Source organism: Mytilus californianus, unplaced genomic scaffold (assembly GCF_021869535.1).
Source record: "Mytilus californianus isolate M0D057914Y unplaced genomic scaffold, xbMytCali1.0.p SCAF_9, whole genome shotgun sequence".
Classification (NCBI taxonomy): Eukaryota; Metazoa; Mollusca; class Bivalvia; order Mytilida; family Mytilidae; genus Mytilus; species Mytilus californianus.
Window position 1 is genome coordinate 36,158,637 of NW_026262745.1, and position 27,673 is coordinate 36,186,309.

The window sequence follows — 27,673 nt, forward strand, 5'->3', positions numbered from 1 at the left end:
TTTAAGCACCTCTTTTGGGCTATTTCGTGGCGGCCAGTTTTTATTGGTGGAGGAAGCCGGAGTGCCCGGAGAAAACCAACGACCTTCGATAGGAAAACTGACAATCCTAGTCAATTAAGATTGGAGTCGAGTGCACCCGCACGAGCGGGGTTCGAACTCACAACCTCAGTGTTGACTGGCTAGTGATTACAGTAGTAACTACTTAGACCACTCGGCCACCGAGGCCCCCAGGAGGGCTAATAGCTTAGCTTACGACTTCGATCATGATTCAACTGTGTTCTATTACGGCATACGTTTTACTTCTAGCGAACGCTCTGCCTTATTGTAAAAAGTGCCACTTTAAAATTGTAATCATTTGCCTCAGGTTGATCCACTTTGCATCTCGTCGTAAATATGCATGACATATTTGCCACTGGACATAAAAGGAGCAATTAATTAATCAGCTTCATTTAGTGACGTATAATCATTTGGTTTCAGTAAGTAATCGTCACCCTTGTGGGGAATACAAATATGGTCACTTGGTTCTTTTCCGACCGGCAGTAAAACGCTTGCCAAAGTGGGGCGTCCGTTTGGCTGTGCGGGATGTATCAAGTTTGCAGCCACGTCCGGTCAGATTGTGGACGTTAAATCCGATACCTCGTGTACAGAAAGTGCCACGCTCTTTGCACGTTAAGAACCCTTGCAACAACTCTTTGAGGGGTCCGTTGGTGGCCTGTTGCAAGGCAAAATTTCTGTCCCTATCCAATATATCCTCATTGTCCAGTGGCAGTCCAAATTTCCCCGACCATCATCCCAGATGGCCTCTATTATTACAAAACCTACCTATTGTATTTATTGTTAACTTGTTTTCGTCCTGAACATTCATGAAATATTTGCCACTGGACGTTAAGCAACCAACAATCAATAAATCAATAAATAATCGTCTCAAACAGTTTTCTAATTTTTATATTTCATTTTTATTTAAGTATGAATTTTTAATAGTAAATCTTTCTTTCATCATTTTTTTCTTTGCATTTAATCTTTTTATTTAACATTACAAAAACGTTGTCGTGGTACACATCAGGGGTTACATTGTATCCTTTAGCAAAACTAATAGGAGAGGAGATAAGAACAGAAAAACGATCTTCATTGAGTGCCAATAACTCTTATATTGAAGCGAACAATGACGACTGTCTCGTCTACGTATCACCATTTGCTGTTTCAAGTTTATTTATATCTTAGACTGATATAATAGTTGCCATAAAAGCAAAAATGGATAAAAAAAAATGTTGACAACAATTTTTCAAGGATTCAATTATTTTGGCCGTTTCATTTATTTATTTTTTAGATATTGTTTTGCTAATCGGTTTCGTTATAATTTTTTTTTCATCTACAATTGTCCTAGCAAAATTCGCAAAACATGTGTTAAAATCAGCCATGCGACTAACTTGAAAAGATTTATCTGACCTTTCTTGTTGATATTACACATTTTGATCATTCAACTCGTGCATAGATCGTTTTCCCCCCTAATGTTTATTTAACGTATGGATAGCGTGAAATTCTCACTACACCAGGAATCTGATATACATTCCTATTTCGATGGGACAAAACTGCGTATTTATATATCTGATAAGCCAAACGAACGCACCCATTTAGTAAGTGCATACTGTGTGACGGGAGAGGTCTCGAGATGTCAATATTTCTATACCAAAGTGAATCATTTGATTTTGAATAAAAGGTGATAAAGATATACTGTACATTAATGCGAGAGCAACACAAATACACAGACATATCAAAATATTTATAGTCAACTTTCAGTCTTTTTTTTATAGAAAGATCCGTATACAGAAAAATAATCAGTCAAATATTATATATCCCAAAAATCACATTTGATTTAATACTATTTACCGTCAAAGATCTCCCAACAATCACTAGTCTCTGGTTGAAAAATTTCACCTGCCCTATTTTAATTTTGATCGGTGAAAATTTAAGAAGTTGTAATATAAACCAGTAGAAGAAAAACACTTCACTGTATAATAAAACGGTGAAATAAATGATGATAATGGATGACGACCAGCGGCAAATAAAAAGAATATTCAGGACGATTACATGTAAATACAATACGAATATTAACCCCGCTTTTTACTAGACTGACACGCTGAGTCGGTGTTTTTATACGTAAGTTCCTAAGATATTAGTTCGCAGGAAAAAATGTCACCCGACCCGGACACATTTCCGACTCTGAGCCGACCAGTCTGTGCTCCTACTCTATGATGTCACGTTTTAAGCGCCAAGTAATAGCCAATACTAATTTAACGTCTTTGTTTGGCCCGGTCGGGATTCGAACAAACGACCTCCCGCTCTCGAGGGGAACACCTTCACATGAGACCAACCAGTAGAGCGGTAGTACATAATATACCAAAACCTCAAGTACAATAAACAATACAGTTTCACAGACTTCTCCTAGTTACTAAAGTATCTAACCTAAATTAAATGCGTGAAATGATATTGTAAACTACACGTAAAAACTCTTGCACAAATTATTTGGGTGGTCCGAATGTGGCCAGCTGTTGCAAGTCTAAATTTCTGTCCTAATTCAATATACCCTCATTTTCCAGTGGTATTTTAAAGTTTCACGTCCAACCTCACTGTCGACCTCCTATTGCACGACCTACCTATTGGGTATTGTATTGAAAGACTTTATGTGTTATAGTCATGAACATGCATGAAATATTTGCCACTGGACGTAAAGCAAACATCAATCAATCAACTTCATAAATTGTTCCATGTACTTAGCACTCAAAGACAAGATCTTGTAAATTGCTATGAGGTACTATTTCTTTTAAATTTTTATGTTTTTTTTTTATGTGTTTTTTTTTCCTTCAATTTAATACATAAGTGACTGCTTATAAAAACGTTTTAATATTTTTTTACTATGGTTCTTATCTACTGTTTTAATACGATTTATAACATGATGGTTTGTCAGGAAAGGATAAAACTAAGAAAGATAAAAGTTTTTTTTCAGGTGTTTTGCTTCAGTTGGACATAAAATGGGAATAACGGACGACTAAAATAAAAGAGTTTGTTTTCATATAATACATCGAATCTACGAATATATGTCACCTAAACACGTTTTGATCGGGTCAGTGAAACCTAGTTGATGCTATAGATGTAACATTTATGCTTTTTAATACGATTTTATTCATTGAAGTTTGCATGCATAGTTTTTATTTAAAAAAAAACCAAAGCAAGATCTAGTAATTAATTGGACTGAACAGAAAACACTACTTATTTTGCATTCGCATGTAACGTAGTGTAGGAAAATTACAGAATCAAAAAAGAATGAACATTTACTGGATTAATATTGTGAAGGACCTTATGCATTTAGGTCTGTTCGATTAAAAGTTCTGAAACAAACTGTTTAAAAAGCTAATTGATGGAAGAATTTACTTACTGTTTTCTTAGGTCTGGTCTGTTTCATGATTACTGACAGATTAAAAACATCATATATATATATATATATATATATATATATATATAACAAGAAGTTGTTGTGCAGAGTATTCATTGGTCAGTTATAAATGAGGTATGTAAAGGGTTTTGAATGCCTCATTTATTAAAGCAATATAAGCTTTAAAATCACAATTTTTTTTGTTCATGAATTTTAAACGAGAATCTGATTAAATGTGTGTTTAAAAACGTAATTTTACTCGTTTTACGATTTAAAATATCTTCTTTTTGAAGTTTTAAGCGAAAATGTTCGACTTGAGTTGTTTGTCTTCCCGACATATATAATTTTGATTGTAAAGTCAGTATGCAATGACCTCTTAGATGACCTCTTTCTTTAATTCCATTGCGCATGCGTAATATCTCCGGCGCACGTGGAATGTCTGACACCAATGTTTTGAAGCGAGGGAGAAAGCCAACATTGACCGATTCAGCTAGAAAACGACGACGTACAGCAGTAAATGCAAAATTTAATAAGAATAGAATATATCTTGGTGCCCAGTATGATCGCTGGAGTGAGCTAAAATGTGCTCTTCGTTTGCAATCACACGCTGAAGTGGCGAAGATTTTGCTGGATAGGTAAGTTTGCTCGTGGTCTTGTTTATACTTACATTTCATTGTTATTAGTATCTTAATCGTAATTTTGTGATTAATACTCAATAAAAAATAAATCAAGGGACAGAAGCAAACCATTTAATCCTAGAGAAACCTGTTACTTTCTCGTGTTTTGACACCAAAACAATATATCTACATTCCAGAATTAATGAAGCATATAATAATGAAAAGGCTGTCCGATGATATCGGGATGAGCAGGAGAGTGATTTTAGATCCATTGGACCCAAGACGATTGTCAGCAACCATTGCCCCTGTTCCACCTCCCCCTACTCAAGAATTGATGGCTGCCAAAATTTCGAGATTTAACAGGGAAGATCTGGACAAGACCATAGACTACGATCTTGACCAGACAATAGACTACGATTGGCCAACCAACTAACTGTTAATGAAAATACAAATAAAATTGAAATAAAATTTATTCCTTCTCAACCAAAACGTCCTCCAATAAATCCAACATATTGGCCAGATGGGTCTGGGAATCTGTTCCTTATAGCCCAAACACAGCAACTTGGAATTACTTGTCTGTTCCCAGCTCCAAGATATCCATGGATCCACAGAACATATTGGCGGTATGCTGTGTGTCTGTGGCATCTATTGTAGTCTTGGTCTGGAGGCTGAGCAATCATATCATTCCGGTATCTCATTGCAACCTCAAGAACCAAAGGGTCCAATACAACATTGTGAAAATCCTGAAATTGAAATAATAAATGAATAAGTGGAAATTGTAAACAGACCATGATTTTTTTTTCAATACAGCTCTTTGATGCGGAGGGTTGTCAATGTTGTATCTACTTTTTAGGTTTTAAGAAGGTGTTTAAACCATGCAATGTCTGATTTATAGTTTATAGTTTGAAGTTAACATTGAACCATATCATTCAATGTAACAACCATGATTATTTTTTTGTGTATCAAAGGTGGTTTCTTTTTTCTGGCAAAATGACTTGAAGCAACCAAATCTTTTTAACTTCTCATGTACATTTGTTTACTGTTCTCATTCACTTGGATTACAAAACCATACTTAAAGGACGCTACCATTTAAATAATCAACTGAATAGAATGAGAATTCTAAGTAAGTCTCTGGTTAAACATCAAAATATAAAGAGTTATATAAGATGAGACAACAGTCATGCCAACTCATATATGAGTTAACAAAGAATAGTACTTACATGTAGTATAGAGTGGCAGTTTTGAAGTATTTGATTGCAACATCTTTTTTCAACCTCACTGGGCATTTCCCTGCAATTGTTGCACCGGCACCAAGTTGGGACATCTCCTGAAGGTGTTGGTGTTGGAGTTGGTTCTGGCTCTGGTGTAGTTTCACTTGCAGTAAACTGTTGGTTTACTGCTTCCAGTACTCTGAACAGAAAACTAGGCTGTTCCCTGTACGTGGCCATCATGGCAAATTTCATCTGATCTTCAGATAGGCCATCAATCCGTTCCTGAAAAATAAAGTACTTTTACATTTCAAGGCAAATCACACAGCACTTCTTTCAGTAAACTGTTGCATTGAATGAAGAAAATAATGAAACTGGTATGAAACAATTAAAGTTTGTCGATTTGTAAATGTTGGATAGTTTACCTGCATCTGACGATCTCTTTCTACTCTGGCCTGTGCCGCTACTTCGGCCCTATTAAGTGGTTCTGGCTGTCCTTGTAAGGCTCTGTTATGGCCTCTTCTGCCTCTGCCTCTGCTACCTCTCACCCTATTTCTACCCCGCACTGTCCGTCTCCTATTACCCCTACCACGAATGGGTCTTTCTCCATCTGAAGAAAGAACTTCAGGTGTGGTAGACCTGTTTCTGGTATCTGAAATCTAAGGAATGAAAAGTGGTCAGTTAGAAATTTCTCAAATATATAATTTTCTATGATTGACATATATTTTGTTATCACAAGACTATCAATATAGCTACGGCACTGTATGAAGTGTAAAAACCTTATGAGACGACTCTCCACAAGAGACAATGAAAACACCTGCAGAAATAACCAACCATAGGTCACCGTACGGCCTTCAACAATGTAAAACCTATACCGCATAGTTGGCTATAAAAGACCTTGAAATGACAATTGCAACACAAATCTAAAGGGAAAACTAACTGCCTGTTTTATGTTATACAGCAACAAACAACAACCACTGAATTATAGGCTCCTGCATGACTGGCCACAGACACATACAGAATGTGGCGTGGTTGAACTAGTTTGAACCCCCGCCCCCTTTTTTTCCCCATCACACTGGAACAGTAGTGTAAAATCAACTATACAAATCAGTTGAAAAGGGGTTAACTCGTCAGATCGATTCAAGTCAAAAGAAATACATCTAACAAAAATATAGAATGGACGTGGCAGTTTACTTGTATATCCCCCCCCCCCCCAAAAAAAACCCAATACTGACGGTTCAATAGAATACATTTATATTTATAGAGAACTAGCAGTTTATACTGGTAGCTCAACGCCAATAACTAAGAAAAAATATCGTGCATCTAGAATTGAAATAGCTGCCTGGGTTCTTTTTTACAACAAAGAAATCAATGATTGAAAATAAATCTTGCGGTACCTATTACCCCTACGATCTATGTTTTTTTTTTTTTATTCCACATCGATCTTTTGATCTGACATTGATGATCATTGATGTTGTCCAAAGGCCAAATAATGTACAAAAGTTGTGAACACTGAAAGAAAGGATTATCGTCACTTTGATATTCAAGTTTAGTAATATATTGTCCTTGTTATATTGCAAATACGTATATTTGTTTATTTCTTCCTTTGCATCAAATACATCGTTACTCTTCCGAGGTATTCATGCGAAGATATATACCAACTTTTGATATCCCAGCAAATTTATGATTTGTCGTTTCCATTTCTTATTCATTCACTGAAAAACCTCGTTTGTACGTGAAACAAATGTCTGTATATTATAGTATACTGGTGCATCGAAAAACTTGACTTGAATAATTTTGTAAACAAAACACGCACACTTTCGACGATTCCCCAATTGGACCCCCAACTGGGTATTCTATCAATATTCGGTTATTTTCTTTGCACGTGAGACAATAAATTAGTTCTAATTGAAATATAAGAATAAATCACTTTAATCGTAACTTAAAAATATAAACACAATCGTCTGCAATGCAATACTAATGAATAACTACGAAGATTAACATGCAACATCTTACCTCTTCGTCCATTTTTGTTGACCCAGATCAGCAGCACACGCATTCTTATCAGCATCGGCAATCTTCGGAATTGGTGTCGAAAATTAATGAGCTGCCATTTGCACTGGTCAAACGGAATGATGAGGAATATATTTTCAACTTTAACAGTAACATTAAGGATTTTTAGGACGTGAAAGTTTGTGTAAACCTTTTAATTCATTAATCATTTTTAATTTCACCTCTTTTATAGCATTTTAAAAAATCGCGATTTTGACGGCTTATATTGCTTTAAATAAGAAATATTTATTTTGAAAAATTGGATCAAAAATATAAATTTACCCCCTAATTTTGTAAAACTATCATTTGGTGTTATTTTAATGCTAAACAAAATATAATAAATGAATAATTGAATGATGTGCTGCCATTTAATCGGTCCGTTTCCGTTGCAATTTGGTAACTGTTAATTGTATATATCAGTCTGAGTACTGTTTAACTATCATTTAAGGTAAACATATTTAGACTCGTCCAATTCAGGGGAATTAGGTTTCTGCGAGTGCTTTTTGTGTACTTTTCTTATGTTTTTGACGGTTTGTAAGTCAGTAAAAGTTCAATGATTAAGTTAATATTGACATTAAAAGACCTCCTAACAAAAAGGGCTGTTCAAATCTGAACATCCCTTTTTGTTCGGAGGTCTTTTAATATCAATATTAACTTAATCATTGAACTTTTACTATTACTAACACAAGTATTCCCCCATTCCACACTAAATTGAAAGATTTAGTCCTGCTTTGTATTATGAAAAATGGCCATCGTAGATGCAAGTATCTTGTCTTAAGGAGGAGTAAATCGTAATTGGTAAAAAGAATCATCAAAAAGATTCTAACAAAACTTCTCTGAAACTGACATTATTAAGATGCTTGCTTTTTTTATTGACAACGTATTTGTTACGTTTAGAGGAGTGTTTTTTTTCAACAAACAATCGGCATTCCCATGGGAACCAAGTGTACTCCTCTTCTTGCCGACTTGTTCCTATATACACATGAGGCTGACTTCATACAGAAACTTCTTAGAATCTTAGAAAGAAAAATAACAATTTAGCAGTATCCTTCAACTTCACTTTCCGCTATATAATTGATTTTCTCTCACGGAATAATTTAGAATTTGGTGACTATGTTGAACACATCTATCCCATCGAACTTACAATGAGGGTCGGTTTTAGTGGTGATGTCTGTATCTCAGATACATGTACTATGAGCAAGAGGTCAACTATGTTTCGTGTATTAGAACTTTAAAGTAATTTTCCAAACACACCAATATTAGAGTCAACGTTTTGTTTTCGTTTATTCTGTAAGGTCTTGCAATTTTCTACTAGCAGTAAAAACGTCCAAGTGGTAAAAACTCGTCAAGATACAGAGTTCATGTTTTAGTACGTCATATGCGTGCTGAGTCTCAATGAAAACAGCTGGAAGGTTATATGAAAAAAATATAAAGTCAAAAAGTGCTTTGATCAATGACAGTTGTGTCATTTTTTCTCTCAATTCACCCTCATTGTCAAGTTAGATGTAAGTCAATATATGAGTCAGACTTATTTGCATCTTTGGTATCCTTTTTTCGAAATCGATGGGATCTAGTTGTCAACATAGTCACCAAACGTTGAATAATTTTGAAATCCTCAATGTAGCGAAACGTGAAGTTAAACGACTTTTCAGTCTGCCTCATGCGAATCAAGGAACAGCTCCTCAAAAATAGTAATACAGTTGTTTCCGAAAGGAATGTTGATTGTTAATAGAAAAACACGCCTTGCAAACGTTACACATATGTAATCAATCGAAAAATTAAGCATCTTGGTGATGTCAGTTTTAGACAATATTGTGTTTTAATAAGAGTGTGTTTTTTAACATAGTATGATTTGTCTCACCTTCCTACTTAAACAAGAGGCCATTCATCTTTATGAAACAATGACGGACTAATTCTTTCTATTTGTCTTTAAGAAAGAATAACATACTAGTGTTATGGGTACAAAATAGGACAGAGACTGAGGTTGAATGCACTAAAACAGATCTATTGATTTTTTTAACTATTAACATCTAATTTACACCGCCCCAAGAGTAGATAGTATCTCATTTATTATGACGCCCGGCTTTCATTGGTGATAAACTAAGGAAGTAGTTTACCGATGTTCAAATCTCATAAATATATGAAGAAGACAAATAATGATACCAAACAAAAACTGAGGAAATTGCATGACTCAAAAAGGAGCTATATTGAGTGCTTTGATAATTAAAGCTATGCATGCATCACCCGCCATGCGAATCCACACATTCGGCAATAGTACATATTAGACGACTATTTCTTTGATCTAAAGATCGCAGTGACACCAATAACGCCGCTGCAAAATTCAACAATTTCCTTTGAAATTCAATATTTCACAGGATAAAGATTGAAACCAAGCAAGTTTGCTAAGGAATCTATCTTTACCAATCAAATATAGTTTTCATTCATGTTAGTTTCTTTTCTAATTCTGTGGACTAATAAATCAGAAAATACCTATCGATTTTTATGATTTTTTTTACTCTTTGTCCTATAAATTTCAGTAGCTCGAATCTAAAAAATATTTATTTTTTTGTTTAATGTATTTGTACAAGCACTTTTTATATTTTTAAAAACCTGTAGTTTTTTATGTACACCTTGCCTTAAACAAGTAGATAATTATTATGCTTATTTAAAATCCACGTCCAGATACTATTGTTAATACTGTTATATGATATACATGTCAGAAGTGATTTAATCTATACAATATATTTATAAAGATATTGAAGATTTTTTACTTCCTTATGGAAAACTTCCAATCAACTTTATATTGTGTTTTGATTTCGTATGGGGTAAGTTATAGATTGTAAACCGATAGTACTTATTTCTCATTAAATATTAAATTTTAAAAAGTTGCGAGCAAAACCTTCTATCAGTTTCTATTTTCTTCAACAAGGGTACTTCACTTTCGCTTTCACATAAAAAGTAAAGTTACGAAAATACTGAACTCCGGGGAAAATTCAAAGTGGAAAGTCCTTATTAAATGGCAAAATCAAAAGCTCAAACACATCAAACGAATGGACAACAACTGTCATTTTCCTGACTTGGTACAGGCATTTTCTGATGTAGAAAATGTTGGATTCAACCTGGTCTTATAGCTAGCTTAACCTCTCACTTGAATGACAGTCGCATAAAGTTATATTATATTGATAACAATGTATGAACAAAACACACAGACATATTAGGTAAAAATGTCAAATACAGGGTTAAGCAATCAACATTGTGTTATAATCTTAATCACTATAAAAACAAACAAATATGTCAACAAAGAAAAACAAAAAGGCATATAGACAAAGCACATAAGCAAAAACGAAAGACAAGAATACAAATATTTACCATAGCACAATAACGGAATGGATATTACCAAAAAATAGACTCAACAGTAAAAGTAATAATTTTTAAAGACAAATAAAAGAACACTATAACACATAATTAAGATTCATCTCAAATGTCTCCAAAAAGATACTTACTTAAGTATAAAAAAGAAGATGTGGTATGATTGCCAATGAGACAACTCTCCACAAGGGACCAAATGACACAGAAATTAACAACTATAGGTCACCGTACGGCCTTCAACAATGAGCAAAGTCCATACCGCACAGTCAGCTATGAAAGGCCCCAAAATGACAATGTAAAACAATTAAAACGAGAATGGTGACGTATGCAGTGGCAAATATAAACATTATTTCTAAGAAATCATTTCTGAAAGTCAGCATGAGTTACATTTAATTAAATTGATACCGGTAGTTTAATAGTCAAGACCAATTACTCGTGTTTGGAGAAAAGCAAGGCAAATCACCCTGCATTATGTTTTTTGATAATTATCTACAGCTACTAATTGATTTTCTATAAAAAATTTACATGCTTTTCATTCACTGCAAAAATCCTGGAAAAGAACAAAATGTCCTCTTTGGCCTAAATAACTGCAATAATATACGCCAAACATATCACTGTTTAAAAAATTATCTAATTCAGGCGTCTTAGTTGTTCAATGTCAAGACTTCCCGAAACAGTTTTCTTCTTTACGTGGACGTGGAAAGAAGAACACAAGGGGTAGTACAGAACATAAATTTACGAAACAAAGAATGAGTCTTGGAAAGGAAAATCATGTTGGTCAAAACGAAGAGCAATTGAAAATAGTGTTAGAGACTAAGGAAGTTTGTCTACAAAAACTTAACGACGAAAACGATACTTTAATAAGAGAAAATAAGCGACTGAAGAAAGAAAAGGCAACATTAGAAAAAGAAAAGGCAAAATTAGAAAATGAAAAGGACGATGCATTATCGAGGTAAGTTACAGCATGTGAAACAATACAGTAAAACCCGATACCAGCTTGGTGTCTTTGATGAAGTTTTATAAATAAAAGTTAAGTGTGATTTAATCTCGTTTGCACAGCTCAATTCTTAAAATGGTAACAAATATTTGTTATTTCAGTTCTTTGGAAGGTTCTGTTGAATAAATTAACAATTTGTTACAAAGTATGATTTAGAAATTACTTTTTGTATGGAAACCTATTTGTATGTTGCTTTCTAGATGTCTTTTGATTATTTGTGATGTTGGGTTTCTGTCTTATTGATAATTATCCTACATCTCTTATCTATAATGTCTCCTAATGAAACATCAACAGGAGTGTAGGGACCGGAGGCTATGCTTACTTTTGTAAACTTTCTACCCTTCCACCATCGTTCCCTTTCTCCATCCACAGGCACTAGACGTTCTATCAATAATAATAAAATATATGAAATTTGAAGAAAATAGTGTATTTATATCTTTTTTTATATACATTGACACTATTTTCTTCCATTGCCCATATTTTTTATTATTAATGATAGAACATTTTGTGCCTAATACCAGCCATACGTTCAACTTGGTCATTGGCATAAGTTTAATCTACTCCTTTTTATAAAATATGAAAAAACTAATTGCTTTCTTAATTTTCATATTTTTCATTAACTATCAGTGTATCAATTGATTTCACAAAAGGGTTGATTGTTGCAACAGTTTTTGTTCCGTATTGTTCCATGCATGTTTTCTTGTCACATAAGTTTTTAAAGGGGTAAATAACATTACAGGGAGATAACTCTGTAAAATTCAGCTGAACATTTTAATCACGTTCTATTGTTAAGGAAATATTAGGCTTCTCGATGATCATAATTAGTGTTTGTCAAACTAATATATATCTAATATTTTTTTTCTGATAAAGTGTGTGGTTCAAGCTTTTTGAAAAAATTTATATTTTTGTCAAAGTAAAGATTTGTCAAAATTTAATGGAAATCAAACGAGTCAGTTAAATTTTAGTCAAGGTGTTTGGTACCACCTTAGAAAGTCAGTAACTGCACTCTTAACCTCGTCTGTCAGAATATCAAATCTCTACTTATGTATTATGACATTAAAGAATTTCATTTTGTTTTACAGTTGGACCAATAAAACATATAAAATACCATTATAATTAAATGCACATTTGAGGCTTTACATAGTCGAGTGCATATATTTTCAGTTGACAGATACTTAACAGTTGCCACACTCATAGTATAGAATTGAGACAACAACCCGAACAAAGAGCAGAAAACAGCCCAAGGCCACCAATGGGTCTTCAACACAGCGAAAAAAATCCGTACCTAGAGGTGGGCTTCAGCTGGTCCCTAAACAAAAATGAGTACTAGTTCAGTGAAAATGGACGCCAAACTAAAATCCGAAGCATATAAATGATTTAACCTGCTAACATTGGTATTAACACTTTACTTATATAATTTGCATTTCATAAGGCCATGTTTTTCTTAGACTGCTTTTGAAGTCTTTAGACTTAATTCATTGGAAATGTACTCATTGATGTATATTGAAAGGAATCTTTTAAACTAGCTTTTAATAACTGCAAGTACTCCTCAGATCGGTACCGTGTGTCTTTTCGTTTGTTTGTTGTTGTAATACTTAGTACAGATTTGATAAGTTAAGTCATTCCCAACCGATTGTTATATTTTGTTCTCATATTCGGATGAATACACAATTCCGTTTTTTTAGGTAAATTTGAGGTACATTTATAGTAGGAAGGAACTAGCGAAAACATATGATCTGACCATAATTACTTGTCCTTTTCTCTTGGTTGTTTTTGTAAAGAACATACTTCTGGCCTCTATTGAGCTTCCCTTACAAAATCTACCATTGATATCATAAAAGGCAGTTGTTTTTGCGTATGTACAATATGATTGTTAAATTAGTCAAGTCAAGATAATCAAAAAATGTACACATAACTTGTTTTGTAGCGTTAGTGATGCTTATACGATTTAAACAATACAATTGTTTATTTATAAATCGTTTTTAGATTAAGTAAACTGGCAGGTCAAAGGCTCACGGATGGGAATCCAGCTATTACCGATCTTGGAAATCCAAACAGGCCTGCAAAAGTTGGAGAACGCTGGGCTTCATTGTATACCGATGAATGGACAGATGTCTACGAAGACCTAACAAAACAGAATAAGAGACCGGGCAACAACAATGAACTACCCGAAAAGCAACTGATCAAGATTGTGGATGCAAGTATTCACTTACTATTTTTTTCGAATTAATTTCCATGATTTTGTCTTAATATTCCGAAATTTGTCATATACGGCTCAAATGTTGTAAATGATGTCTTTGTATTGACTAACAATATGTATATTAGTCATTTATATAAGGACTTTATTCTGAAGTTCAAAAATGATTTAATTATATTTTATACAATTTTCGTACAGAAATAGGGCTCAAAATGTACTTTCTGTTTTGCTAGAAGCAAAATGTTTTAATGTGTACTTTCTTCTAGTGGTGTTACAAGAGATGTTTAGAAATAGCAAAAGAACAAAATAATAAAATCCATGAAACCTTATGGGAAGTCGTACGGTTCATTCATCTACTCGGTGTAAAACCGAAGACGCTTGAATACGTAAGTTATATATTTAGTTGTACTAAAATTTAGGTTGCGTGACCTACAACCAAAGTTGACAGAAAGTTTCTTGATTTAAATGCTACAATACGCATTATTTATTAGTTTTTTTCAGGTTTGTGGTCTTAGCTTACCTGATCAGGCTTATTCTAGAAATACGTGTAGCGTTTAAATTTGTTAGGACTATTCCATACATAACATATCCAGAATAATATTTTTTGTAAGACTCCTTCTGATTTGAATTTTTGAAATATTCATATCAATTTATTGTACTATATACACAATATTCGTTACAAAGGTTTTCAGATTTTACATTCTGATCAGACAGAAATTTCATTGATTTACAAACAAATCGTTTTTGAATATACAGTATCAACAGGCCATTTTGAAAAGAGCAGCCATGTTAAAGACCTTAAACTTATATTATAACCCCGTTCATGACAGAATTCACAAAAACATTGTCAACTTCGATTGCTTTTTTATTGAAGCACCTGAATGAGCTTTGGGCTTGGTCGAGCTTTCATATTGCTCCTCTCAAATTTGTATAAACTATAATTAAGAGTGAATTCGCAAAGGGAGACTGATGCCCCGTAGTACTATTAGTAAATCAAATTATCTCCTCTTTAACACGTTGAACAAGGATGCACACCAACAAGTAGTGTTCTACAACTGTTTAACGTTTCATAAATATTAGGCCAGCCGTTAAGGAAGCTTAAGGGTTTGTGCAGACAACAAAATAGTACCACATATTGCAGTACAGACGTATATAACTGATTAAACTTCTCAATTAGTGGTATACAACCGTGTAAAGTTTCATCCATATATCTCTATCGGTTAAGGGGGATTGGCGCATACAAGGCACATGAAAAGACGGACAGACAGACAGGGTAACTCCTATAAACCATAAAAACTGTGTTTGCGGGGTTTGTAAACAAAAACCTTTTTTTTTTCTTTTTGCATCAATTTGTTCTTTTATTAATTATTGCAGTGCATATACATTTATTTATTCCACGCAGAATAAACGAATTCAAGGTATCTTTGGTACTGAGGATAAAACGTTGATAGAGGCAATGAAATCCTTCGCGGAAAATGCAAAGATTCAACTCCAATGTAGTACAACTTTAGTTGAGGCTGTTAAGAAGGTATGCTATAATATCGGTAAATAAACATGCTTAAAATTTAAAACACAGGTACCATCGATCTACAAGAAGATACAAGGTATGTATAAACCGTTGAAAAGTGAAAGTTGCATAAACGAAAGGAAATAAGTAATATAGAATAAGGAGGTGTGGTATGATTGCGAATGAGACAACTATCCAACAGAGTCCACATGAAGCAGATTGAAGCAACTACAGGTCACCATACGACCTTTAACAATGGGCAAAACACATACCGCATAGTCAGTTATGAAAAGCCTCGACATGAGAAAATATGAAACAATTCAAACGAGATCACCAACGGCCTGATTTATGACAAAACAATCAACGGAAAACAAATATAACAGACATCAACCAACGACTTTCATCAAAGCCAAGACACAGTTAGATAGCCAAGCTCATTTTCATATCACTATAGTTTTAATAATTTGGAGGGAAAAAAGTATTCGTGTTTTATATATAATCGGAATAACTCTTTATCAATTCTTTTGTATTTTTACTACCTCTATTCTTCGATTGTGACATTATAAATCCGACGTGTCTCCATACTTTATTTGTAATGAGTAGCACAACGGGTTCCACTAGTGCAGCGAGAAGAATAGTTATTATCGCACCTTTTATTTTTTATTACCTATTTGGAATCTTTTTTCTCTTTTTTTTACTACCCGTCCATGATGCGTGCTGGTTAGAATGAATTATATTTGCCAAAAATACTTGGCTGAGGGAGTTGAAACCTTAGTTTCTTATAATTTAAAAATTTATTAACGGACAATTTTAGGAAGGTTTGTTACAAATCATGTAAGTATCGAAGTACTGATTACTGAGCTGATGGTACCCTCGGAGACTAATAGTCCACCAGCAAATGTATCGGCCCAGTGCTGTAAATATTGAAAACACGTTATAAATTTCATGCGTCCGAAGCGCTTTTCTGGATTTACCTTCATCAGGAACGCTCAAAGCCGAATATTTGAAAGCCAAGAATGTATAATGACCTAAACAGTTGAAGAGCTATATGACCAAAAAAGGACCTAAAACAATAGCCAAATTTATTTAAGGTCAACTTTGCGTGAGGGAGTTAAAACCTTAATTTCTTATAATTTCAAAATTTATTAACGGACAATTTTAGAAAGGTTTGTTATAAACCATGTCAGTACCGAAGTACCGAAGTACTGATTACTGAGCTGATGATACCCTCGGGGACTGATAGTCCACCAGCAAAGGTATTGACCAAGTGCTGTATAAAATGAAAACACGTTATAAATTTCATGCATCCGAAGCGCTTTTCTGGTTTAACATTCATTAGCAACGCTCAAAGCCGAATATTTGAAAGCCAAGAATACATAATAACCTAAACAGTTGAAGAGCTATATGACCAAAATGACCTAAAACAACAGCCAAATGTATCTTAAGTCAACTTTACAATGTACCTGAGGGAGTTAAAACCTTAGTTTCTTATAATTTCAAAGTAAGACTAGAAACTTATTCTGCCTTTTCACAAACATTTTACATTTCATTATTTTTCAGAAATGTTGTGAGGAATATATTTCATCAAATCCAAGTTCGTTTGAAAGCGAAAAACATTTCATAATGAAATGTTCAGAACTATGCTGGCATGTGCTTTCGTCGAATCCACCAATGGTGATTGAGTATGACAATTTTGAAAATCAACCTATGGATTCAAACAAATTTAATAAGTATAATAGATCAGGTATAACTGTTGAGTATGTTGTTTGGCCAGCCTTACTTTTACATAAGGATGGTCCGGTGTTAGCAAAGGGGACGGTGCAGACCAATTATGAGGATAAAACAGCCGCTCGGAAAAAATCTTCAGAAGACATATTTGAACCACCAAAAACGTGTAAACCTAGAACTCCGACTGGTAACAATGAAGTTACAGTTCCGGCTCCGCTTCATACAAATGGCACGCATTTTTCGAAAGAAAGTAAGAATCAAGATCAAGCATCAAAGACCAATGAAGGATTTATAAATGAAGAACCAGGCATTGCTATTTCCGATTCTTTGCAATGCACTAACAATGCACTTAAAGATGATTTCCATAACAGTGGTTCCGATTTAAAGAATAATGATCTGAGCAAAAAAAATCACCCAACTGATGTATCACAAAAGGAGTATTCCAAACTCATAAACCAACTTTGCACAAGTAAAGAATATAAATCAAATGGCGATTCCCTAGAACAAGTACCTGCAAATACAGATGCCTCTGGTATGTGTATCACTGATACTATTGAGTTGCCCTCCTTACATTCTGAAAGCATAAACCAATCTGGCCTGAACAAAGATGTTAAACCAGGGAGTAGTTTGAAAACACAAGATGATGAAAAGATTAATCAAACTTTTCGCCGTCTCCCTCCCGAGGAAGACGGTGAATCGAATAATATTAAAGACAATTCCGAAGTAAGCGCCATGGGCGCAAAAGAATTAAAGCGGGAGCCAAACGAATTCATCATAGAAGGTAAAGATAACAGTGATAAAATGACAGGAACAGATAATAATGACGTTGAAAATGAATTTGAAAACTCCACAGATAAAGATATGCTACATCAATGTACTCCCATGAATCAACACAAAAATACCTCTTCAGAAGAATGTCATCACTCTCGAGGCAGATTAAATATGAAATATGGCGAATTGTCTATTTCCTGTCAAAAAGTTGGTCAGTCACAAAATGAACGAAGAGAATTAGATGACAGCAAATATCAGGATGATAAGTATGAACGATTATATTCATTGGAAGGAGATGAGAACAATCTAACAAACTTATGTGTAGATGAAACGCGGGATAAATACGAAGCCGCTGGATATAATCTATCTAACAATCCGAATGGCATCAACACTAACTCGCAAACTGATGATTCTAAAGTTGAAAATAAAGCAAAGTTTTACTATAAGCCAGGAAACGAATTAAATGGGCAACCGAAACATACAGGAACAATTCAACGAGAATTAAACAAAGTATGCGAAAGGTCAAAGCTTCCAAAAGAGTGGGTCAAACCTAAAAAGGAATCTAAGACACCACGAAAAAACTCATCAAGCTAATTGATATGAAGATATTCCTTTCTCGTTATTGATACAAATACCCACTTTGACTATTAATTAAGGCTGTAGTAGTAGATAATTACATTAAATTTACGTTCTATTAGCATCTGAAATTTTGATTGGCTGACAACAATCGCGAGGCACACCAATATCATATTTTATTTCCGTATAGAATACGAAATCTATGACTGCACATACTATCCTTGACAATGTTAAAATGATGCATTGAAAATCAATCGAAAAGCTTGATATAACTCTCAATTTCATTGTTGTAGCATAAAAATGTAAAAATAAAAATCAAATGCTTTTTTTATAATTTTACAGGGTTGTAAAAGCGTTGATCGTGCGCACATTTGTAATATGAAGCACTTCATACAAAATCTGCTTCGGTCAACGCTTGACGGATGTCAAGTTGGTTCAATATTCAACATTCAACATTCAATGTTTTTTTATTCGTTTTTAACATTCAACATTCGTTTTCAACATTCAACGTTCGTTTTCAACATTCAACATTCAATTCAACTTTCAACATTCAAAAACATTTTTCAATTTTTTTTTTAATTTTTAAAATCTACTTTGTTTCTTATTTTTTTTTTCAACGTTCATTTTCAACTTTCAACATTCGTTTTCAACATTCAACATTCAATTATTTCCCTAAAAGACCATTTGCAGAGATTTTCCATCATAAAATATACCTGTACAATATATGAACGTTGACTTAATAGTAATATACTTTAAAGTTTGAATAAAAATAAGAAGATGTGGTATGATTGCGAATGAGAAACCTATCCACCAAGGTTCAAATGAAGTGGATGTACGCAATTATAGGTAACCGTACGGCCTTCAACAATGTGAAAAACCCATACCGTATAAACGGCTATGAAAGGCCGCGACATGAAAAATATGAAACAATTCAATTGCGAAAACTTACGGTCAAATTTATAACCAAACAATTTACGAAAAACAAATATGACAGACATGAAACAACGACAACCACTGAACTACGCGTTCCTGACTAAAGGACCAACCCATGACATAAACCTTGAAAGAAGTGTATTCTTAAAAGCGTCAACTGATAGTTGATTTACTAAACCTTTGACACATGGAATTGAAAAAAATATCATTTAAGATTCTTTTTATTCGATACATAAGGTGTTAAACCGGCGTAGACAGCTAAAAGCTTTATAACTCAGAGGGAAGACGATATAGATGCTTCATACATTGTATAAAGATGGTATATGTACGAAGTTTCCGTCTATGTCCATTGTCCTTGGTCTCATTGTTATGTTTCAGCGAGTTCTTAAAATTATTTTTTTTTGTCGCGTGAATTTCCTTTTGATGATGAATAATAGGATAACTATTTCTGGTGTCTGGCAATCAGAATTTTAATCATACCTTGTACTCATTTCATTGATCATTGAACAAGGTTACAGTTTGGTGGTCAAGTCCGTATATCAGAAACATATACTATGAGCTAGAGGTCAACAATATTTTGTGTATTATAACTTTAAAGTTATTTTCAAACACACACCTATATTAGAGTCAACGTTTTATTTTCCATTATTCTGTAAGGTCTTCCTATGTCGTGCATGTTTCCACCAGCAATGGCAACGATCAAGTGGTCAAAACTCATCAAGATACAGGGGTTCATGATTTAGTACGTCATATGCGTGTGCACATCAGTCGTGCTTAATGAAAATAGTTAGAAGGTTAATTGAAAAGTATTTAAAATCAAAAAGTGTCCAAAATCATGCTTTGGCAATATATGCATGGGTTAGAAAAACGATGTAGAAAGTATACAGTCCGCCAAAAGTTAAGCACCACCTAAATATAACCGGCAATATTTGTTTAACTATTGTGAAAAAAATATTAATGTTTGGTGTTATGAATTGCCTTTAACATACACTAAGAAAATTCATTACGACCACAAAGATTGAACTCCGATAAACCCGTCAAGCAACTTTTTATTAAAGGTCATCTGCACTTTTACAAAAACACTGTTTCGATACCTTTAAATCATCTTCCTATTGTCCCGCGTACAGGTGAAATTTGACCTTCATCAAGTCATTGTGTAATTTGGCAAGGCGTAAGTTATCTGCAGCTGAACTTTGGCAAGAAATTGGCATGTCAAATGCCGGTAGGAGCACTAGGAGCATAGGTAACCATTTCAATGTTAATCACACCGTCATTGTCAGACTTTTACAACGTCATGTTGTCACAGGAACTGTAAATGATAGACCAAGGTCAGGAAGACCCCGTTTAACTTACGTCGTGATGACAGACTGCTTATTTGCCGTGCTAAAGCCAACCCATTAGGTGGTCGTGTTACTGTTCGAACATTGGTCGATCGACTTCATAGAGGCAACCTAAGAGCACGTCGTGTTGTCAAGAGACCTGCCCTAACAGCCAGACACCGTATAATCAGGTTTCAATGGGCTAATGACCATCGACGCTGGAACATGACATGCTGGCAAAAAATTCATTGGTCAGATGAGAGTCGGTTTCTGTTACGACCAGTAGACGGCAGAATACGAGTTTGGCGGGAAAATAAAACTGCCTATGACCAAAACAACATTTGCCCAACGACTGCATTCGGTGCTGGTGGTGTTACAGTATGGGGTTGCTTCTCATACCGTTGTAAGCTGGGTATGCATATTCTGCAGGGTAACATGAACGGACAGACATACAGGAATTTGGTGCTTAGAAACATTGTAGTCCCTCATTTTGATAATCACCTACTTGCGTCAAGACCCTTGTACATTGACGACAACGCTAGACTACACAGGGCAAGGATTGTAACCGAGTACAAAGAGCAAGAAGCCATTGACACTATCTTTTGGCCTTCCATGTTTCCAGACATGAACACCATCGAACATGTCTGGGATGCCATTGGCAGAAATCTCAATCGCAGAGATCCAACTATGCAAAATCTTGGCGATTTAAGAGTGGTAATTGATGATGAATGGAATAGATTTCCTCAATTAAAGTTCAGAAGGCTTGTACAGGATGAGACGCCGTGTTATGCAACTGTACCGGAAGAGAGGTGGTTACACATCCTATTGACTCAAATATTGACATTAAATTTGCCGAACATACCATAGATTATTTGTAGAGAATTTTAATGATATTGGGTGAAACTTAAATTCCGTTTCTGATTTGTGTAATTTGCACTATTTCTATGAACGCAAAATTTAAATGCATAGAACCTGCATAAGTGACCAAACTTAAGTTATGGTTTATTTATAGTATATGTTAGCAAAATTGCTACTTGAATGTTTTCTCTTTTTTGAGGAATGACTGGTTTTTTTCAAATGAACAAAAATTCATAAAAAATAGGTGGTGCTTAACTTTTGGCGGACTGTATATTTCAAACGATGATATTATTTGTAAATTAACAAATCTTATCAATGATAATTTTGTCGTAAAGTTTTTTTCTCTCAAGTGACCTTAATTGTCAACTTCTAGATTTAAGTGAAGATATGAGTGAGACTTAATTGCATCTGTGGTATCCTTTATTTCGCGAAACGTGAAGTTAAAGGACTTTTCACTCTGCCTGATAAGCTCCTTCATGAGGTCTGCCTCATAGAAATCAAGGAACGTGTCGACGAAAAGAGTAGAACAGCTGTTTCCGGATGGAATGTTTATTTTCTGTAGAAAAACACGCCCTGCAAACGTTACAAATATGTTTTCAATTAAAACGTTAAGCATATTGGTGATGTCAGTTTCAGAGAATTATTTGATTTAAACAGAGTGTTTTTTTTTACAAAGTATGACCCATCTCTCCCTTAAGGATGTTCGCTCCTCTTATTTTTGAATTTTTGCCAGATATTCGGAATCCTCTAGTTTTATCCATGTAGTGCCATTAAATTTATTGCCCACTAACCCCTACTTATTTTCCCATAATTTGATTACATATAGTTTAAAATGCCATCTTTGAAAATCTTATAAAATCCTTGTTATTTTTTCATAGTTTTTGAATGAAAAAAGGTACCAATGTTGAATGTATGAAAAATCTAGAGAGAATCATTTCCCGCCAAATTTTCAATGGCTTATATCTCGAAAACAAGCACACTGACCCTTCATTTTTTTCTGCTTTTTTAGTTTCTTTATTTATATACTATCAACTTATAACAGTCTTTTAAAAAGCTTGTTATTCTGAAACAGAGTAGCGAACATCCTTAAACAAGATACGTGTTGGTCATTTTGTTTGATGAAACAAAGCTGGACTAATTCTTTCTATCTGTTTTTAAGTTTAGAAAGAATAAGATACTAGTGTCATCACTCTCGAGGCAGATTAAATATGAAATATGGCGAATTGTCTATTTCCTGTCAAAAGGTGGTCAGTCACAAAATGAACGAAGAGAATTAGATGACAGCAAATATCAGGATGATAAGTATGAACGATTATATTCATTGGAAGGAGATGAGAACAATCCAACAAACTTATGTGTAGGTGAAACGCGGGATAAATACGAAGCCGCTGGATATAATCTATCTGACAATCCGAATGGCATCAACACTAACTCGCAAACTGATTCTAAAGTTGAAAATAAAGCAAAGTTTTACTATAAGCCAGGAAACGAATTAAATGGGCAACCGAAACATACAGGAACAATTCAACGAGAATTTAACAAAGTATGCGAAAGGTCAAAGCTTCCAAAAGAGTGGGTCAAACCCAAAAAGGAATCTAAGACACCACGAAAAAACTCATCAAGCTAATTGATATGAAGATATTCCTTTCTCGTTATTGATACAAATATCCACTTTGACTATTAATTAAGGCTGTAGTAGTAGATAATTACATTAAATTTACGTTCTATTAGCATCTGAAATTTTGATTGGCTGACAACAATCGCGAGGCACACCAATATCATATTTTATTTCCGTAAAGAATACGATTCTATGACTGCACATACTATCCTTGACAATGTTAAAATGATGCATTGAAAATCATTCGAAAAGCTTGATATAACTCTCAATTTCATTGTTGTAGCATAAAAATGTAAAAATAAAAATCGAATGCTTTTTTTATGATTTTACAGGGTTGTAAAAGCGTTTATCGTGCGGACATTTTTAATATGAAGCACTTCATACAAAATCTGCTTCGGTCAACGCTTTACGGATGTCAAGTTGGTTCAATATTCAACATTCAACATTCAATGTTTTTTTATTCGTTTTTAACATTCAACATTCGTTTTCAGCATTCAACGTTCGTTTTCAACATTCAACATTCGATTTCAACTTTCAACATTCAAAAACATTTTTCAATTTTTTTTTTAATTTTTAAAATCTACTTTGTTTCTTATTTTTTTTTTCAACGTTCGTTTTCAACTTTCAACATTCGTTTCCAACATTCAACATTCAATTATTTCCTAAAAGACCATTTGCAGAGATTTTCCATCAAAAAATATACCTGTACAATATATGAACGTTGACTTAATAGTAATATACTTTAAAGTTTAAATAAAAATAAGAAGATGTGGTATGATTGCGAATGAGAAACCTATCCACCAAGGTTCAAATGAAGTGGATGTAACGCCTATTGTCACTGTGGCACCAATATTGGCAGATACACACTAATGCCTATCGTCACTGTGGCACCAATAATGGCAGATACACATCAACGCCTATCGTTACTGTGGCACCAATAATGGCAGATACATACTAACGCCTATCGTCACTGTGGCACCAATAATGGTAGATACACACTAATGCCTATCGTCACTGTGGCACCAATAATGGCAGATACACATCAACGCCTATCGTTACTGTGGTACCAATAATGACAGATACACATTAACGCCTGCCGTCACTGTGACACCAATAATGACAGATACACACTACCGCCTATCGTCACTGTGACACCAATAATGCTGCTGCAAAATTTAACAATTTTCTTTGAAATTCAATACTTCGCAGGATATAGATTGAAAACAAGCAAGGTTGCTAAGGTTGTCGTTAGTGAGTTGCGAATACACTTATGACATTCATCAAAAGTTGATATATAAAATGTTAAATCTTGACTACTTATTTCCCCCTTCTTCCGGACCTCGGGCAAAAATGAAAACAACACTTTAAAAATTTCATGCGTCCGAAGCGCTTTTCTGGATTTGCCTCCACCAGGAACTATCAAAGCCGGATATTTGAAAACCAAGATGTATAGAAACCGAAACATTTGAAGAGCTCTATGACCAATCGTTCTGTGACACCAATAATGGCAGATACACTAACGCCTATTGTCACTGTGACACCAATATTGGTAGATACATACTAACGCTTATCGTCACTGTGGCACCAATAATGGCAGATACACACTAATGCCTATTGTCACTGTGGCACCAATAATGGCAGATACACACCAACGCATATCGTTACTGTGGCACCAATAATGGCAGATACACACTAACGCCTGTCGTCACTGTGACACCAATAATGGCAGATACACACTACCGCCTATCGTCACTGTGACACCAATAATGCCGCTGCAAAATTCAACAATTTCCTTTGAAATTCAATACTTCACAGGATATAGATTGAAAACAAGCAAGGTTGCTAAGGTTGTCGTTAGTGAGTTGCGAATACACTTATGACATTCATCCAAAATTGATATATAAAATGTTAAATCTTGACTACTTATTTCCCCCTTCTTCCGGACCTCGGGCAAAAATGAAAACAACACTTTAAAAATTTCATGCGTCCGAAGCGCTTTTCTGGATTTGCCTCCACCAGGAACTATCAAAGCCGGATATTTGAAAACCAAGATGTATAGAAACCGAAACATTTGAAGAGCTTTATGACCAATCGTTCTGTGACACCAATAATGGCAGATACACTAACGCCTATTGTCACTGTGGCACCAATATTGGCAGATACATACTAACGCCTATCGTCACTGTGGCACCAATAATGTCAGATACACACTAATGCCTATCGTCACTGTGGCACCAATAATGGCAGATACACACCAACGCCTATCGTTACTGTGGCACCAATAATGGCAGATACACACTAACGTCTGTTGTCACTGCGACACCAATAATGGCAGATACACACTACCGCCTATCGTCACTTTGACACCAATAATGCCGCTGCAAAATTCAATAATTTCCTTTAAAATTCAATACTTCACAGGATATAGATTGAAAACAAGCAAGGTTGCTAAGGTTGTCGTTAGTGAGTTGCGAATACACTTATGACATTCATCAAAAGTTGATATAAAAAATATTAAATCTTGACTACTTATTTCCCCCTTCCCCCAGACCTCTGGCAAATGAACACAACACTTTAAAAATGTCTAAGTCCGAAGCGCTTTTCTGGATTTGCCTCCATCAGGAACTATCAAAGCCGACTATTTGAAAGCCAAGATGTATAGAAACCGAAACATTTGAAGAGCTTTATGACCAATCGTTTTGTGACACCAATAATGGCAGATTCACTAATGCCTATCGTCACTGTGGCACCAATAATGGCAGATACACACTAATGCCTATCGTCACTGTGGCACCAATAATGGCAGATACACACCAACGCATATCGTTACTGTGGCACCAATAATGGCAGATACACACCAACGCCTATCGTTACTGTGGCACCAATAATGGCAGATACACACTACCGCCTATCGTCACTGTGGCACCAATAATGGCAGATACACACCAACGCATATCGTCACTGTGGCACCAATAATGGCAGATACACACCAACGCCTATCGTTACTGTGGCACCAATAATGGCAGATACACACTACCGCCTATCGTCACTGTGACACCAATAATGCCGCTGCAAAATTCAACAATTTTCTTTGAAATTCAATACTTCACAGGATATAGATTGAAAACAAGCAAGGTTGCTAAGGTTGTCGTTAGTGAGTTGCGAATACACTTATGACATTCATCAAAAGTTGATATATAATATGTTAAATCTTGACTACTTATTTCCCCCTTCTTCCGGACCTCGGGCAAAAATGAAAACAACAGTTTAAAAATTTCATGCGTCCGAAGCGCTTTTCTGGATTTGCCTCCACCAGGAAATATCAAAGCCGGATATTTGAAAACCAAGGTGTATAGAAACCGAAACATTTGAAGAGCTTTATGACCAATCGTTCTGTGACACCAATATTGGCAGATACACACTACCGCCTATCGTCACTGTGACACCAATAATGCCGCTGCAAAATTCAAAAATTTCCTTTGAAATTCAATACTTCACAGGATATAGATTGAAAACAAGCAAGGTTGCTAAGGTTGTCGTTAGTGAGTTGCGAATACACTTATGACATTCATCAAAAGTTGATATAAAAAATATTAAATCTTGACTACTTATTTCCCCCTTCCCCCGGACCTCTGGCAAATGAACACAACACTTTAAAAATTTCTATATCCGAAGCGCTTTTCTGGATTTGCCTCCACCAGGAACTATCAAAGCCGACTATTTGAAAGCCAAGATGTATAGAAACCGAAACATTTGAAGAGCTTTATGACCAATCGTTTTATGACACCAAAAATGGCAGATACACTGACGCCTATCGTCACTGTGGCACCAATAATGGCAGATACACACTAATGCCTATCGTCACTGTGGCACCAATAATGGCAGATACACACCAACGCATATCGTTACTGTGGCACCAATAATGGCAGATACACACTAACGCCTGTCGTCACTGTGACACCAATAATGGCAGATACACACTACCGCCTATCGTCACTGTGACACCAATAATGCCGCTGCAAAATTCAACAATTTCCTTTGAAATTCAATACTTCACAGGATATAGATTGAAAACAAGCAAGGTTGCTAAGGTTGTCGTTAGTGAGTTGCGAATACACTGATGACATGCATCCAAAATTGATATATAAAATGTTAAATCTTGACTACTTATTTCCCCCTTCTTCCGGACCTCGGGCAAAAATGAAAACAAACACTTTAAACATTTCATGCGTCCGAAGCGCTTTTCTGGATTTGCCTCCACCAGGAACTATCAAAGCCGGATATTTGAAAACCAGGATGTATAGAAACCGAAACATTTGAAGAGCTTTATGACCAATCGTTCTGTGACACCAATAATGGCAGATACACTAACGCCTATTGTCACTGTGGAACCAATATTGGCAGATACATACTAACGCCTATCGTCACTGTGGCACCAATAATGACAGATACACACTAATGCCTATCGTCACTGTGGCACCAATAATGACAGA

At 34.9% G+C, this 27,673-nt stretch overlaps 2 protein-coding genes across 4 annotated transcripts in view; one reads left to right on the forward strand and one right to left on the reverse strand.

The window, feature by feature from the left end:
• Positions 1–4,499: 4,499 nt before the first annotated feature.
• On the reverse strand, positions 4,500–5,533 carry LOC127715683 (P2X purinoceptor 7-like). Its single transcript, XM_052221855.1, has 2 exons — positions 5,268–5,533; positions 4,500–4,790 (listed from the first exon to the last, which is right to left on the reverse strand). The coding sequence occupies exons 1-2, from the start codon at positions 5,508–5,510 to the stop codon at positions 4,527–4,529; spliced, it is 507 nt and encodes a 168-aa protein (XP_052077815.1). The 5' UTR covers positions 5,511–5,533; the 3' UTR covers positions 4,500–4,526.
• A 4,482-nt stretch (positions 5,534–10,015) lies between these two features.
• The window catches only part of LOC127715633 (uncharacterized), a 34,321-nt gene continuing 16,663 nt past the window's right edge, over positions 10,016–27,673 (forward strand). Inside the window, exons 1-7 of one of the 3 annotated variants that reach the window (XM_052221737.1) lie at positions 10,016–10,132; positions 11,316–11,628; positions 13,660–13,870; positions 14,137–14,256; positions 15,273–15,398; positions 16,938–18,397; positions 23,117–23,502. In XM_052221737.1, coding sequence (XP_052077697.1) covers positions 11,426–11,628; positions 13,660–13,870; positions 14,137–14,256; positions 15,273–15,398; positions 16,938–18,397; positions 23,117–23,189 — 2,193 coding nt within the window. In that variant the 5' untranslated portion in view covers positions 10,016–10,132; positions 11,316–11,425 and the 3' untranslated portion in view covers positions 23,190–23,502. Of the gene's footprint in view, positions 10,133–11,315; positions 11,629–13,659; positions 13,871–14,136; positions 14,257–15,272; positions 15,399–16,937; positions 18,777–23,116; positions 23,503–27,673 lie in introns of those variants that run through there. The other 2 variants (XM_052221736.1, XM_052221739.1) reach the window with 2 other exon arrangements.